The 14,332-nt window shown below is 37.0% G+C and overlaps 1 protein-coding gene across 1 annotated transcript; it reads left to right on the top strand.

Moving 5' to 3' along the window:
* Positions 1 to 8,212: 8,212 nt before the first annotated feature.
* Positions 8,213 to 12,080, top strand: LOC148190573 (uncharacterized). Its single transcript, XM_088102806.1, has 5 exons — positions 8,213 to 8,359; positions 8,491 to 8,677; positions 9,082 to 9,341; positions 10,724 to 11,686; positions 11,826 to 12,080. The coding sequence occupies exons 1-5, from the start codon at positions 8,213 to 8,215 to the stop codon at positions 12,078 to 12,080; spliced, it is 1,812 nt and encodes a 603-aa protein (XP_087958932.1).
* Positions 12,081 to 14,332: the final 2,252 nt, after the last annotated feature.

Genomic DNA, 14,332 nt, shown 5'->3' with positions numbered 1-14,332 from the left:
TATTTAAGATCTATGCTTTCTTTCATCATTAGTTAGGGTTTTTCCTCTTTGTTTAATGCTTGCATGGTTTAACTCATTCGATGCATGATTATTGGTTTTGTCGATACGGGAACGTACGGGGAAGTCTAGATCCGGGGAATTTCTCCCAATTTTATATTGGTTGTCGTTAAGCTCCTGAACTTATGAACTAATCATTAGGAATGCTAGGAATTGTATGAACTCGTGATTAGGGAGAAGCCTTCTGGAAAGGTACATTAGAGAGTGGCATTAACAATGGTGATTTGATCGTTGAATTCCTTAAAATATATGAGAGTGGATAAGATGAAATTGAACCCCAACAACATATCCATACATAAATTTCATTGAAAGTTTTTATCTTTTGTTTTGCCATTGATCACAATTCATGCATACATGTTTATTTTCTGTCTTGCATTTTAAACCCCAATTAATTCGTTTGTAAGTCTTAGTTAATTAAGAAATCACATAACTAAACTAGGCCGTGAGTCCTTTGGGAAGAACGATACTTGGTCTTACCAAGTTTTATTACTTGAACGATTCGGTCATATTTGCCGATTGAAAACAAGTTTGTGACATCATAATTTGGTGTTCATAAATTTGTCCATCAGTTCTCTACATTTTTCCTTTCATTCCTCTTTAGAAAATCTCCCTTCCACTCACTTTCTCACTAGTTTTCCATCTAAGTTTGGGGTTGGGAGAGAGCATCATTGATGGGGCTGAGTTTTTCAAAGCACTAAAGTAGGATTTGTTTTATCAATCACTTTTGTTTTTAGAATAGGATTTGATGTACTCAATTGGAAACTTTGTCTGTTATGATGGTTTGCTTATGATTGTTGTTTGATAAGTAATGCCTGATGATGCTTTGATATTGATTGATGTTGAGAATGTGCACATTATATGCTTATACAGGTGGTTCACAAGCATTGTGAACAAATGCAAGATGTTATGATTGTGATTATGATTCTAAGCAGGATGTTATATGTGGAATGTGAATGAGCTTATATGTGAGGTTTTGAGCTCCAGAGTTGTTATTGTTGAATACTATTACTGTGAAAGCATGAATGACTTTGCCCAGGTTTTCTATGATTGAATTACTTGCTTGTTTGCATCATATGATCAAGGCCATTTGTTGATAACCCTTCTATTAGCCAAATTCATAAATTGAGCCCACTAAAAGAGAACACTATGTGTTATATCCTTTGAACCTCTAGCCTTGAACATGATTTGAAAACCCTTGTTGAAAAGCTTTACCTTGAGTTAAGTAGAAAATATTTTGTGGTATTGACAAATGTTCAAGTTTGGGGTTGTTGGAAAATAGAAAGGGAAATTGAAAGCATTGAGCTAAGAGCTAATAATTAAGTATGTGAAAAGAAAAAGAAAAAGAGAAAGAAAAGAAAAGAAAAAGCAAAGCTCAATGCAAAAGAAAGTTGGGAATAAATAAGAATGATTGTGTTTATATGTTTCTCTTAACTCAAGGGTTTTGTGATCTAGAAAAACCAATTTTCTTGTTAGCCCAGCCACGTTATAAGCCATAGAAAAGTCCTTGTGATGATGCTTGCTGGTAAGTGTTTTTGATTGTGGTTAAATGAAAGGCAAAGTTGATTCATGTGACATTGTAAGTAGAGTGAATGAGTGAATATCTCCTATACACTTATGTGTTTGAGTGAAACACTTTATCTAGTGAGGATAGATTCCATGAACACATAAAAACATCTTTGCTTAGTTAATTGATCATTCATGAAAATAGCATTTGTTGGATAGTATGTGTTTGAGTGATCACTAAAATGTGCACATCTTGATTGAAGTCTTGATGATGAGCTAAATTGAGTATTTACTTGTCTTGAAAGAAGGATTTTTGAATGTGGTGAACCATTATATGGATTGATGGAAGATTGAGTTACATCTTGTTTGCTTGAGGACAAGCAAAGTTTTAAGTTTGGGGTTGTGATAACGGTTGAAAAACCGTTATTTTTATGCTTAAATTTGATACCAAAAGCAACCTTTAAGACTTAGAAACTAGCTTGAACTCATATTTTTGCTTTAGTTTTGAGAATAAGAGAGTTGAAAGTGCATTTAATGGTTTTGTGCAAGATTCCCTTCATTTTGTAGGCTAATTGAATGATTTGAAAGAAGAATTGAAATACCGAATGATTGGAGTGCTGAAAAGTCAACTAGAACCAGAAAAGTCAACCAGTCAACCAGAAAAGTCAACCAGTCAACCATAAAAGTCAACCAGTCAACCAGAATGCTGAAAAACCAACCAGAACGCAGAAAAAGTCTGACCGAGTGGCGCTGAGCGGAAATTTGGCGCTGAGCGGCAGTTTTCAGGTGCCGAAATCACCGCTGAGGGGCAAAACAGCAGCTGGGGGGCAAAATGGATCAACCGCTAGTACCGCTCAGCGGTAAAATACCGCTGAGCGCCATTCTAAATGGGCTTGGACTATTTTTTTGGCACTTTTATGGGCTTGGGCCTAATTTTTCTGTATTTTTGGAATAGTATATAAGCTGTAGGACGTCCTAGGGTTTGTATCTCTGGCTGGAACGAAGCAAACACTCTCTCTTCCACCCCTTTGAAGGAGGATCTTGGATGCTGAGGCTTCCTCTTCACCTTTTTAGGGTTTATTCTTTCATTCTTTCATTGTAATTCATCTAGGTTCACCATGAATATGGTGAACTAAACTCTGTATGTTTGTTGGGGAATCAATGTAGTCTTGTGAAACTCTCATATATGGAATCTGTTTTTACATCTTTTAATTAAGACTTATGCTTTCTTTCATCATTAGTTAGGGTTTTTCCTCTTTGCTTAATGCTTGCATTGTTTAACTCATTCGATGCATGATTATTGGTTTTGTCGATACGGGCACGTACGGGGAAGTCTAGATCCGGGGAATTTCTCCCAATTTTATATTGGTTGTCGTTAAGCTCCTGTACTTATGAACTGATCATTAGGAATGCTAGGAATTGTATGAACTCGTGATTAGGGAGAAGCCTTCTGGAAAGGTACATTAGAGAGTGATTAACAATGATGATTTGACTGTTGAATTCCTAAAAATATCTGAGAGTGGATAAGATGAAATTGACCCCCAACAACATATTCATATCTATATTTCATTGAAAGTGTTTATCTTTTGCTTTTTGCCATTGATCAAAATACATGCATACATGTTTATTTTCTGTCTTGCATTTTAAACCCCGAATATTTCGTTTGTAAGTCTTAGTTAATCAAGAAACCACATAACTAAACTAGGCCGTGAGTCCTTTGGGAAGAACGATACTTGGTCTTACCAAGTTTTATTACTTGAACGATTCGGTCATACTTGCCGATTGAAAAACAAGTTTGTGACATATTTTGGTGTTCATAAATTTGTCCATCACCTACCCATGCAAAATCCTATTATGCAACTACAGCAGAACAAACAAAAATATAATCAATCAACTGGGTTGCCTCCCAGGTAGCGCTTGTTTAACGTCACGAGCCTGACCCAAAATCCACCAACACCCATCAGTAGGTGCAAAACTTTCTTACCAACACCCATCAGTAGGTGTAACAAACCTAGTATCCTTCAGTGGATACTTAACCACCTAGCATCCTTTAGTAGATGCTATATCCCAACAAAATATTTACAGAAATAATGTCCAAAAGTTCAAAATTACATCACCAAACCAAAAATCTTAAATCACTGGGTTGCCTCCCAGCAAGCGCTCTTTCAACGTCATTAGCTTGACCCAATAAAGTTCAAGTTCCTTCTTCCTGGTTGATGTCCATATTCCACCAACTCCTCAACTGCTTCCGGTGTACTGTTTTGACTCTTCTAGAATATGGAGACTCTATCTCTATCATCTCCTTTTCTTTATAGCCTTTCACAACTCACAATTTGTTTTTGAATCTCACAGGTGTACCCAGTTGGAGTTGTTCTTTCATCCAGTTATCAGGAACTTTTCTTCCTCTTCCAATCTTTTCTTTTTCTGGTACCTGAAACAATAAACAATGTTTACCTTTAACCTTGGGCTTTTCATCTTGAGGGCTAGTCATGAATACATCTTGAAATGCAGCTTTATGACTAGCTTCTTTCTCCTGCATCTGCCTCTCTTCTTTGAAGACATCTACAACAACTCTCTCTTCTCTGTCTTGGAGCACCACTATACCTTCGTTCACATCAATGATAGCTTTGGCCGTTTTCACAAACGGTCTTCCAAGAATAATGGGTATCTTTTCAGTCTCCATCTCCATCACCACAAAGTCTACCAAGAATTGGAGTTTGCCCACACAAACTATAATATCTTCTGCTATTCCACAAGGTTCCTTTGAAGATCCATCTGCCATTACTAAGTTAACCTTTACAGGCTTCACATCAACATCACCGATCTGCTCTAGTAAAGAATAAGGTATCAAGTTAACACTTGATCCTAAATCAAGTAAGGCCTTGTTTATCCTTTTCTTCCCTATTGTGCATGGAATGGAGAAACCTCCTGGATCTTTTGCCTTTAGAGGGAATGGCTCCTTTTTAAAAGCTTTATACTTCTTTGTATCAACATCTCTACGTCTTTTCCTTGTAGATACTTCTTCCTCAGGTTTAGTATAAACTGCAATTTGTTGTAATATCTTATTCCAAGGTACATCATTGTCCACCATCTTGAATAATTCTGTAAAATCAAATTGCTTCTCTTGATTTATTGGAAAAGGAAAAATATAATTACTCTTTATCTCTCTTCTCTCTCCTTTCTCTTTTCTCTCTTTTCTTTTTCTCTCTCTTCTTTTTCTTTTTTCTTTTTCTTGCTCTCCTTCTTCTAACTCAACTCTCTCATCATTTGTACTCTCCACCACTTTCCATTCTTCCCTGGGGTTAACCTCAGTATTAGCCCCAAAATTTTTTTTTTGGCCTCTCTTCCAACTGCTTGGTAATCTGACCCATTTGAGTCTCCCAATTCTTTATAGAAGCCTCAATGCTCTTTTGAGTAGACTCAGTTTTCTGTATTAATTGATGAAGAGTTTCTTCCATCTTTATTGACCTTTCATTAAGTATAGCAATCTGTTGCCATAAGGTTGGTTGTTGCTGTTGCTTATTGAATTGCCCAGTTTGTCCGTGACCAATGCTTGGGTGTTGTTTCCACCCTTGATTAAAATTCCCCTGACGGTATTGATTGGCCATGAAGTTTACATCCTCTAATGCTTCTACTGGAAAAGCACATTGACCATTGATATGGTCACCTCCACATAATTCACATAACTGTGATTGAGCCTGTGCAACAGTCTTTAACTCTTTTGGTAGTTGTGCAAGTGTTTTTGTAAGAGTCTCCAGTTGTTGAGTTAGTATCTTGTTTTGTGCTAGCAAGGCATCATGGGTTTATAACTGTAGAACTCCTTTTTGTTGTATAGGAGCTCCTGTTTCACTGTTGAGCTCATTGTCACTAGTAGCCATATTGTCAATGATTTCTGTAGCTTCCTTTGGAGTTTTCCATTTGATATTTCCTCCTGCTGAGGCGTCAAGCATCATCTTGGTTTGTGAACCAAGACCTCCAAGGAAGATTAGGACTACTTGCACATCATCAAAGCCATGCGTGGGTGTCTTTCTTAATAAGCTTTTATACCTATCCCATGCATGCCCTAGTGATTCCTCCATGCCTTGCCTGAATGATGAAATCTCTTGCTTTCCTTTATTCACCTTTGATTGTGGAAAGTATTTGTTTAGGAACTTGGTCACCACTGCTTCCCACCCTGTAAAGCTTCCTTCTGGAAAAGAATTTAACCAAAGCTTAGCGTTGCCTCCTAATGAGAATGGAAACACGCTAAGTTTGATTGCTTCGTCCGACACCCCATTTATTTTCACCGTGTTGCAGATCTCATTAAAAGTTGTCAGGTGCTCATATGGGCTTTCGTGAGACAACCCATTAAATTGATTACTCTTCACCAGTTGGATTAATGCTGACTTAACCTCCATGTTGACTGCATTGACCCTTAGTCTTGCTATGCTGTTAAAGTGTTGAGGTCCAGCTATATTTGTGAAATCTGCAAGAGTTCTTCTAGGATTATTATTCTCCATATTTTCAGTGCTATGGTCAGAACCTTGTGGTGATGGTTGTAACAGAGTTTCCGGAGGAGGAAAAAGTTCTCTAGATATACGGATTCTTCTCCTCCGTCTACTCTCGTCTAAACCTTCAAGAAGAGGTTCTGCAGTTTTCTTTCTCCTCGTTCGGATTGTCTCCTGCACACACAAGAAACAAAACCCTAGAAAAATTGGTTAGCACAAAAAGATATAGAATAAGATATAAGATCAGAGATAAGAAGATAAAATAAAAAATAGAGAAAAAAAATAAAAACAGAAAACAGAAAATAAAATATAATAAAATAAAATAAAATAAAAACAGAAAAAAAAAAAACAGAAATTCAAAATTCAAAATTCAAAATTCAAAATTCAAGTCAAAGATAATCAATAATAACACAAATGAACTAGTTAAACCACGAGTCCCCAGCAACGACACCAAAAACTTGATGAAAAATTTATGAACACCGAAAAACCCTAACTAAAGATGAAAGAGTTAAACAAAGCAAGCAATAAGCAAAGAGGAAAAACCCTAACTAAAGATGAAAGAAAGCATATATCTTAATATAAGACGTTAAAATAAATTCCATATATGAGGGTTTCACAAGACTACATTGATTCCCCAACAACAATACAAGGTTTAGTTCACCATATTCATGGTGAAACTAGATGAACAATAATGAAAGAATGAAAGATAGAACCCTAGAAAGAGGAGGAGGTAGCCTGAGCATCCAAGATCTTCCTTCAAGGGGTGGAAAAGAGAGTGTTTGCTTCGTCTCAGCCAAAGATACAAACCCTAGGACGTCCTAAAGCTTATATACTATTCTAAAATTACAGAAAATTAGACCCAAGCCCAAAATAGTGTCGCTCAGCGGTAAACTACCGCTTAGCGGTAAGTGGGTGAGTTGTTTTTCTCCCCTCAGCGACCTTTTCACCCCTCAGCGGAGCCAGCGTGACTGTCTGAGTGTCGCTCAACGGTAAACTGCCGCTGGGCGGCAGTTGCGGCTTCTCCTTTTTCACTTTTTAATGTCTTTTCTGATTCCATCTCTATCCTTCTTCACTTCTTTCACCAAATTCACCTTAAAACCTGCATAAAAACACTGAAATCAAGCATAAACCTGTCCAGCTCTCTTATTTCTAAAAATATACCCAAAAGCATGATTTCAAGCTAGTTTCTAAGTGTTAAAGTTTGCTATTAGTATCAATTTTAAGCATGAAAATAACAATTTTTCAACTGTTATCACTAGGAAAGACTTGGTACTTAAGTTGTCCATTGTGACGCACCTCTCTTTCGTGGGAGTGGACCCAACAAGTCTCTCTTATCTCTTATTTGAAATCTTTCTATAAAGCAAGAACAAAAGAAAAGAGAAGTAACAAAGAAACAACTTCCAGCAGATTGGGTAGTGCATGACCAGAGCTAACCCGGGAGAATTTTATCAAATTAACCTGGAAGTTGAAAGGAATTTGCGTAAGCTGATGAGAAGATTGAAATTTGGTTGTTCTACTGAGGGAACACTTCCTACATCTGAAGCCATACCACCTTCATTATCTCCAGTCACAAACATACCATCCAATCCTTTACCTGATCCTAATCCAAACAATATGGGACAAAGAACCATTAGCCACCTCCCACAATACAGTTATCCGAAGTAACATTGAATACCCTAATGAGGAGTGGGAGTTGAGACCTGACCTGTTAAATGCCTTACTAAAGTTCAATGGGTTATCAAGGGAGAATCCACACAAGCACTTGAGACTATTGGTGTGGTCATTCAATTGGCCAACCGTAGCACAGTTAACCCTGCAGGTGTGCTAGAGGATGTCCTTGTCTGAGTAGACAAGCTAATTTTTCCTGCCGATTTCTACATCTTGGATATGAAGGATGAAGATGGAATCAAGTCATCAACTATTATCTTGGGAAGACCTTTCATGATGACAGCACAAACCAAGATAGATGTGCATGCAGGAACACTGACCATGGAGATAGGTGATGAGAAGGTGCACTTTAATGTATTGGAAGCCATGAAGCACCCAATTGAAGAGCATTCTCTGTTTTGTATTGATTTATTAAATGAAATTGTAAATATTTTTCTGTTAGTTTCTTGGACATTTTTTCAACTTTTTCTCCATATTTGGAGTTTTCTTTTTCAAACATGTTGTGCCTGATTTTGGATGACGAAGAAAATTATAAAACAGGTGATGTTGAGGATGCGGTGTCAATAGATGATACCTTTGTGGCGTCCGAGTGTGATGTTGAGGTGGCTGAGATTTCCTTAGGCAGTAAAATCCTGCCATTTGTGGTACAACCACCCATTTTGGAGTTGAAACCTTTACCATCCCATTTGAAATATGCTTATCTTGAGAGGGATGGGAAACTCCCTATTATTATATCTACATTGCTTACTAATGAGCAGGAAAACAACTATTACAGGTTATCAGAGATCACAAGAAAGCAATAGGCTGGACTTTGGCAAATATTCGTGGTATTAGCCCTTCATTTTGTATGCATAAAATACTTTTGGAGGAGGGTGTTAAACCTATGAGACAACCTCAGAGAAGAGTCTTCCCTCAACTGATGGAGGTTGTCAAGAAAGAGGTAACCAAGTTGCTACAAGAAGGTATTATATATCCCATTTCTGACAGCACTTGGGTGAGCCCTATAACGTGGTTCCCAAGAAATCTGGAATCACAGTGGTTAAAAACAAGAAGGATGAGTTGATTCCTACTCGTATTCAGAATAGTTGGAGGGTTTGTATTGACTATAGGAGATTGAACCAAGTCACTTGAAAGGACCACTTTCCTTTGCCATTCATGGATCAGATGCTAGACCGTTTGGCAGATAAGTCACATTATTGTTTTCTAGATGGATTCTTTGGGTATTTTCAAATCTGTATAGCCCCGGAGGACCAACATAAGACTACCTTCACTTGTCTTTTTGGTACATATGCTTATCGGAAAATGCCATTTGGTTTATGCAATGCTCCTGGTACATTTTAGTGATGTATGCTGAGTATTTTTACAGATTTATTGGAGCATTGCATTGAGGTTTTCATGGATGATTTTAGTGTGTATGGTTCATATTTTGATAATTGTTTGGCTAATCTTGCAAGAGTTTTGCAGAGATGTGAGGAAACTAACCTTGTTTTGAATTTTGGAAAATGTCATTTTATGGTAGAACAAGTTATAGTTTTGGGTCATGTTGTCTCCACGAATGGTATATCTGTAGATCCTGCTAAAATTGAGGTTATTACACAATTGCCTTACCCCGCTTCTGTACGAGAGGTTTGATCTTTTCATGGTCATGCAGGGTTTTACAGGAGGTTTATACATGACTTTAACAAGATAGCTAATCCTCTTGATAACAGTTGAAAAACTGTTATTTTCACGCTTAAAATTGATACTAAAAGCAACCTTTAACACTTAGAAACTAGCTTGAAATCATACTTTTGGGTATATTTTTAGAAATAAGAGAGCTGGACAGGTTTATGCTTGATTTTAGTGTTTTTATGCAGGTTTTAAGGTGAATTTAGTGAAGGAAGTGAAGAAGGATAGAGATGGAATCAGAAAAGACATCAAAAAGTGCAAAAGGAGAAGCCGCAACTGCCGCTGAGCGGCACTCAGGCAGTCACGTTGGATCCGCTGAGGGGTGAAAAGGCCGCTAAGGGGAGAAAAACAACTCACACACTTACCGCTGAGCAGTAGTTTACCGCTGAGCGGCACTATTTTGGGCTTGGGCCTAATTTTCTGTAATTTTAGAATAATATATAAGCTTTAGGACGTCCTAGGGTTTGTATCTTTGGCTGAGACGAAGCAAACACTCTCTTTTCCACCCCTTGAAGGAAGATCTTGGATGCTCAGGCTACCTCCTCCTCTTTCTAGGGTTCTATCTTTCATTCTTTCATTATGGTTCATCTAGTTTCACCATGAATATGGTGAACTAAACCTTGTATTGTTGTTGGGGAATCAATGTAGTCTTGTGAAACTCTCATATATGGAATTTATGTTTTAACGTCTTATATTAAGATATATGCTTTCTTTCATCTTTAGTTAGGGTTTTTCCTCTTTGCTTATTGCTTGCTTTGTTTAACTCATTCATTGCCATGATTATTGATTTTGTCGATACGGGAACGTACGGGGAAGTCTAGATTCGAGGAATTTCTCCCAATAGCATATTGGTTGCCTTTATGCTCCTGCACTTCAGAACTAATTACTAGGAATGCTAGGAATTGAATGAACTCGTAATTAAGGGTAGGCCTTCTTGCAAGGTGATTTAGAGAGTGGCATTAGCAATTAATGATAAGAATGATGAATTCCTAAAAGTATATGAGAGTGGATAAGATGAAATTGATAACCCCAACAACATACTCATCCATCTAATTCATTGAACTGTTTGTATTCTGTTTTTCTCCATCGATCAAATTCATGCATACATATTTAATTACTGTCTCTTGCATTAAAACCTACAATCAATTTGTTCTTAAGTCTTAAATAATCAACAAATCATATAGCTAAACTAGGCCGTGAGTCATTTGGGAGAACGATACTTGGTCTTACCGAGTTTATTACTTGATACGATTCGGTCACACTTGCCGATTGTTCAACAAGTTTGTGGCGTCATTTGGGTGTTCATAAATTTGTCATCACCTCTCTCCAACTTACTTCAGAAGGATGTACCATTTGACTTTGGAGGGAAGTGCAAAGCTACTTTTGATTCCTTGAAAAGGGCACTCACTACCACTCCCATCATCCAACCACCTGATTGGACATTGCAATTTGAGTTGATGTGTGATGCATCAAACATTGCAGTAGGAGCGGTACTTGCACAAAGAAATGGGAAGCTACCACATGTGATATACTATGCCTCCAGGACATTGGACACTGCACAGGAAAATTATACCACAATTGAGATTGAATTACTAGTTGTTGTATTTGCCTTGGATAAATTTAGATCATACATACTTGGATCCAAGGTAATTGTTTATACAAATCATGCTACATTGAAATTCCTTCTAAAGAAAGCAGATTCAAAACCAAGGTTGATCAGATGGATGCTACTGCTCCAAGAGTTTGACATTGAGATTCGGGACAAAAGTGGAGCCCGTAATCTAATAGTAGACCATCTTAGTAGGATTGAAAAAGAAGAAGATGAAATTCCTATTCAGGATGACTTTCCTGATGAAGTCCTGCTAGCATTAACTTCTGTAAAAGGTATGTATCCTGAACCTTGGTTTGTTGACATTGTTAACTATTTGGCTGTTTCATCTATTCCTCCATCTTTCTCCAAATCTGAGAAAGCCAAACTGAAAAGTGAGGCGAAGTACTATGTATGGGATGAACCATTCTTATGGTGCATTGGTAGTGACCAAGTTGTAAGGAGGTGTGTTCCTGACATAGAGTACCTTATGTGCTTGAATTTTGTCATTCATCACCTTTTGGAGGACACTATGGCTCGCAAAGGACAGGTAGGAAGGTGTTGGATTGTGGATTATATTGGCCTACCATCTTTAAAGATGCATGGAGGATATATGAAAATTGTGAGCAATGTCAGAGGGCAGCAAGATCCATCACCAGGAGGGAAGAAATGCCTCAAAAACCCATCTTATATTGTAAGGTATTTGATATTTGGGGTATTGACTTCATGGGTCCTTTTCCTTCTTCTAGGTTTTCTTATATTTTGCTTGATGTAGACTATGTTTCCAAATGGGTGGAAACCATAGCTCCAAGGACTAATTGATAGAAGCAGCTTCACTCTTCAAGAATGAGCAGCTTCTCGGACCAGAGGTGGCAGCGGAATTAGAAAACGCAGATGCAGTTGGAGGCACACGGAAGGTGTTTGATGAATTGTTTGGTGCGGTTTTGGAGTGTGTAGGCAGAGGTTCTAGCTCAGACGGCCTTCCAAGAGGGAAGGAAGCTAGAGATAAGCGTGCTAAGAAGGCACAAGTCAGTGAACTTGAAGAAGAAGTGGCTGGAACCAATTCAACAACATTTCTTTATACAATTCAAGTTAAGTTTTTACAATGAATCAAGCTCATTTTTATAGGTGCGGATGAGCTGGGAACCGTGCAAAGGAAGCTACTCAATTAACATGTGTTGATGAAGATGACCAGTGTGGTTTGCATTCTTCATAAGAACAACATTTAACACGTGTAAAATGTGAAATGGTTGATGAAGAAATGTTGGCTTGGAAAATGCACTCTTCTTAGCTTCCTTTTGCTCCCTTGATTGGCAAGCTTCCTAGGATCTGTATGCATGGTTTCCCCACCTTTATTGGTGACCTATAAAACAAAGTAAAGGTATTTAGTTTAAAAGAGAATCTATCTAAGACTTAAATAAGGAAAGAGTTTTGGAAATCTTTATTCTACTTCCCTTTCTTTAGTCTTAGTTGTAGTTGATACTTCTTTGGATGGGAAGTCCCTAAAGGGGTTTCCATCATTCCCTCCCTCTTTAAAAATGATTTGTCCTCAAATCGGGAAGAATGAAAGAAGCACAACTTTGGTTTTTGTTTTCCTCTGGATCAAAAATATATCTACAAAATATAGCAAAAATAGTATGAAGAAGATGTAAAAAAAGATAAGAAGGCAAAAGAAAAGTCTTCTATTTTTGAAAAATATTTTCTGAAAATAAGTCTTGGAAAAATGGAGAATTCCATAATCCCAAGTTATTTGATTTTTATCTTGAGTTACTTGTTTACACAAGGGTAACATTAACTTAAGTTTTGAATTGCCATATTTGGAAAATGATTGCACAAAATATGGGATGACAATTGATTTAAAAGAAAAAAATAATAATGGAAGAGTGCACAATAATGGGAAAAGAAGTAAAGAATGAGAACCCTTCCCTTTTAGGTTCCATGGTAATGGTAAGAGTAGTAGTTGCCAGCATTAGCAAGAGCTCCTTCTTTTTACTTTCCTCTGCTTTCTTCTTTTCTTCCTCTCTTTTCTTTTCTTCTTCTCTTCTATCTCTTTTTTCTTTTTCTTCTCTTATCTCTTCTTCTTTTCTCTCTCTTTCTTCTCTCTCTCTTCTCTTCTTTCTCTCTTTCTTCTTGCCTTTGTTCCTCTTTTTGTCTCTCAACATCTCTTTTTAGTTTTAATTCTATTTGCTTAGCTTGCAGCTCCTTAAGGTTAATCTTAAATTCTAGTTCTCTAATAAGGAAACCATTGTCATTTAAGCTTTTAAGAAATTTTTTTCCATCTTTAATGTAAGCTCTTAATAATTGGAGGTTTCTCTTAATATGTGAAGGCACAAACTCTTTTCTCATGCAAGCTTTTAATTCAGACCAATCATGAATGGGAGATTTTCTACCTATCCTAACATGATATTGTCTCTCATCCCACCACTCTCTAGCATGCATTTCAAATCTAGATGTGTAGAGACTAAGGACATAAGATTCACTATTGCTAGAATGAAAATAGGATTCAGGTTTACTTTTTCTAGCAATAAATGGATGCATGTCATTAATGTCCTTTTCCCGAGCTAGGTATGTTAAAGCACTAATATCCACACCAAAGTATTGAATATTTTCCCTAGTTTGTTTATAAAATTGATGGACAAATTTATGATCACCAAAATATGATGTCACAAACTTGTTTTACAATCGGCAAGTATGACCGAATCGTTCAAGTAATAAACTTGGTAAGACCAAGTATCGTTCTTCCCAAAGGACTCACGGCCTAGTTTAGTTGTGTGGTTTGTTGATTAGCTAAGACTTAAGGACGAAGTATTTGGATTTTTATATGCAAAAGACGAAAATAAACATGTATGCATGAGGTTTTGATCAATGGCAAAAGCAAAAGAGAAACACTTTCAATGAAATATATGTATGAATATGTTGTTGGGGGTCAATTTCATCTTATCCACTCTCATATATTTTAGGAATTCAACATTCAAATCATCATTGTTAATGCCACTCTCTAAAGTACCTTTCAAGAAGGCTTCTCCCTAATTACGAGTTCATACAATTCCTAGCATTCCTAATAATTAGTTCATCAAGTGCAGGAGCTTAACGACAACCAATATAATATTGGGAGAGATTCCCCGGATCTAGACTTCCCCGTATGTGGCCGTATCGACAAAACCAATAATCATGCATCGAATGAGTTAAACAACACAAGCATTAAGCAAAGACGAAAAACCCTAACTAATGATGAAAGAAAGCATAAGTCTTAAATAAAAGATGTAAAATCAAATTCCATATATGAGAGCTTCAAAAGATTACATTGATTCCCCAACAAACATACAAAGTTTAGTTCACCATATTCATGATGAACCTAGAT

Source organism: Vigna umbellata, unplaced genomic scaffold (genome assembly GCF_029865625.1).
Source record: "Vigna umbellata cultivar VRB3 unplaced genomic scaffold, Vumbellata_1.0 scaffold_747, whole genome shotgun sequence".
NCBI classification, from domain to species: Eukaryota; Viridiplantae; Streptophyta; class Magnoliopsida; order Fabales; family Fabaceae; genus Vigna; species Vigna umbellata.
Note: the sequence above shows the minus strand (reverse complement) of the source record. Positions and strands in the feature narration are given on the sequence as shown.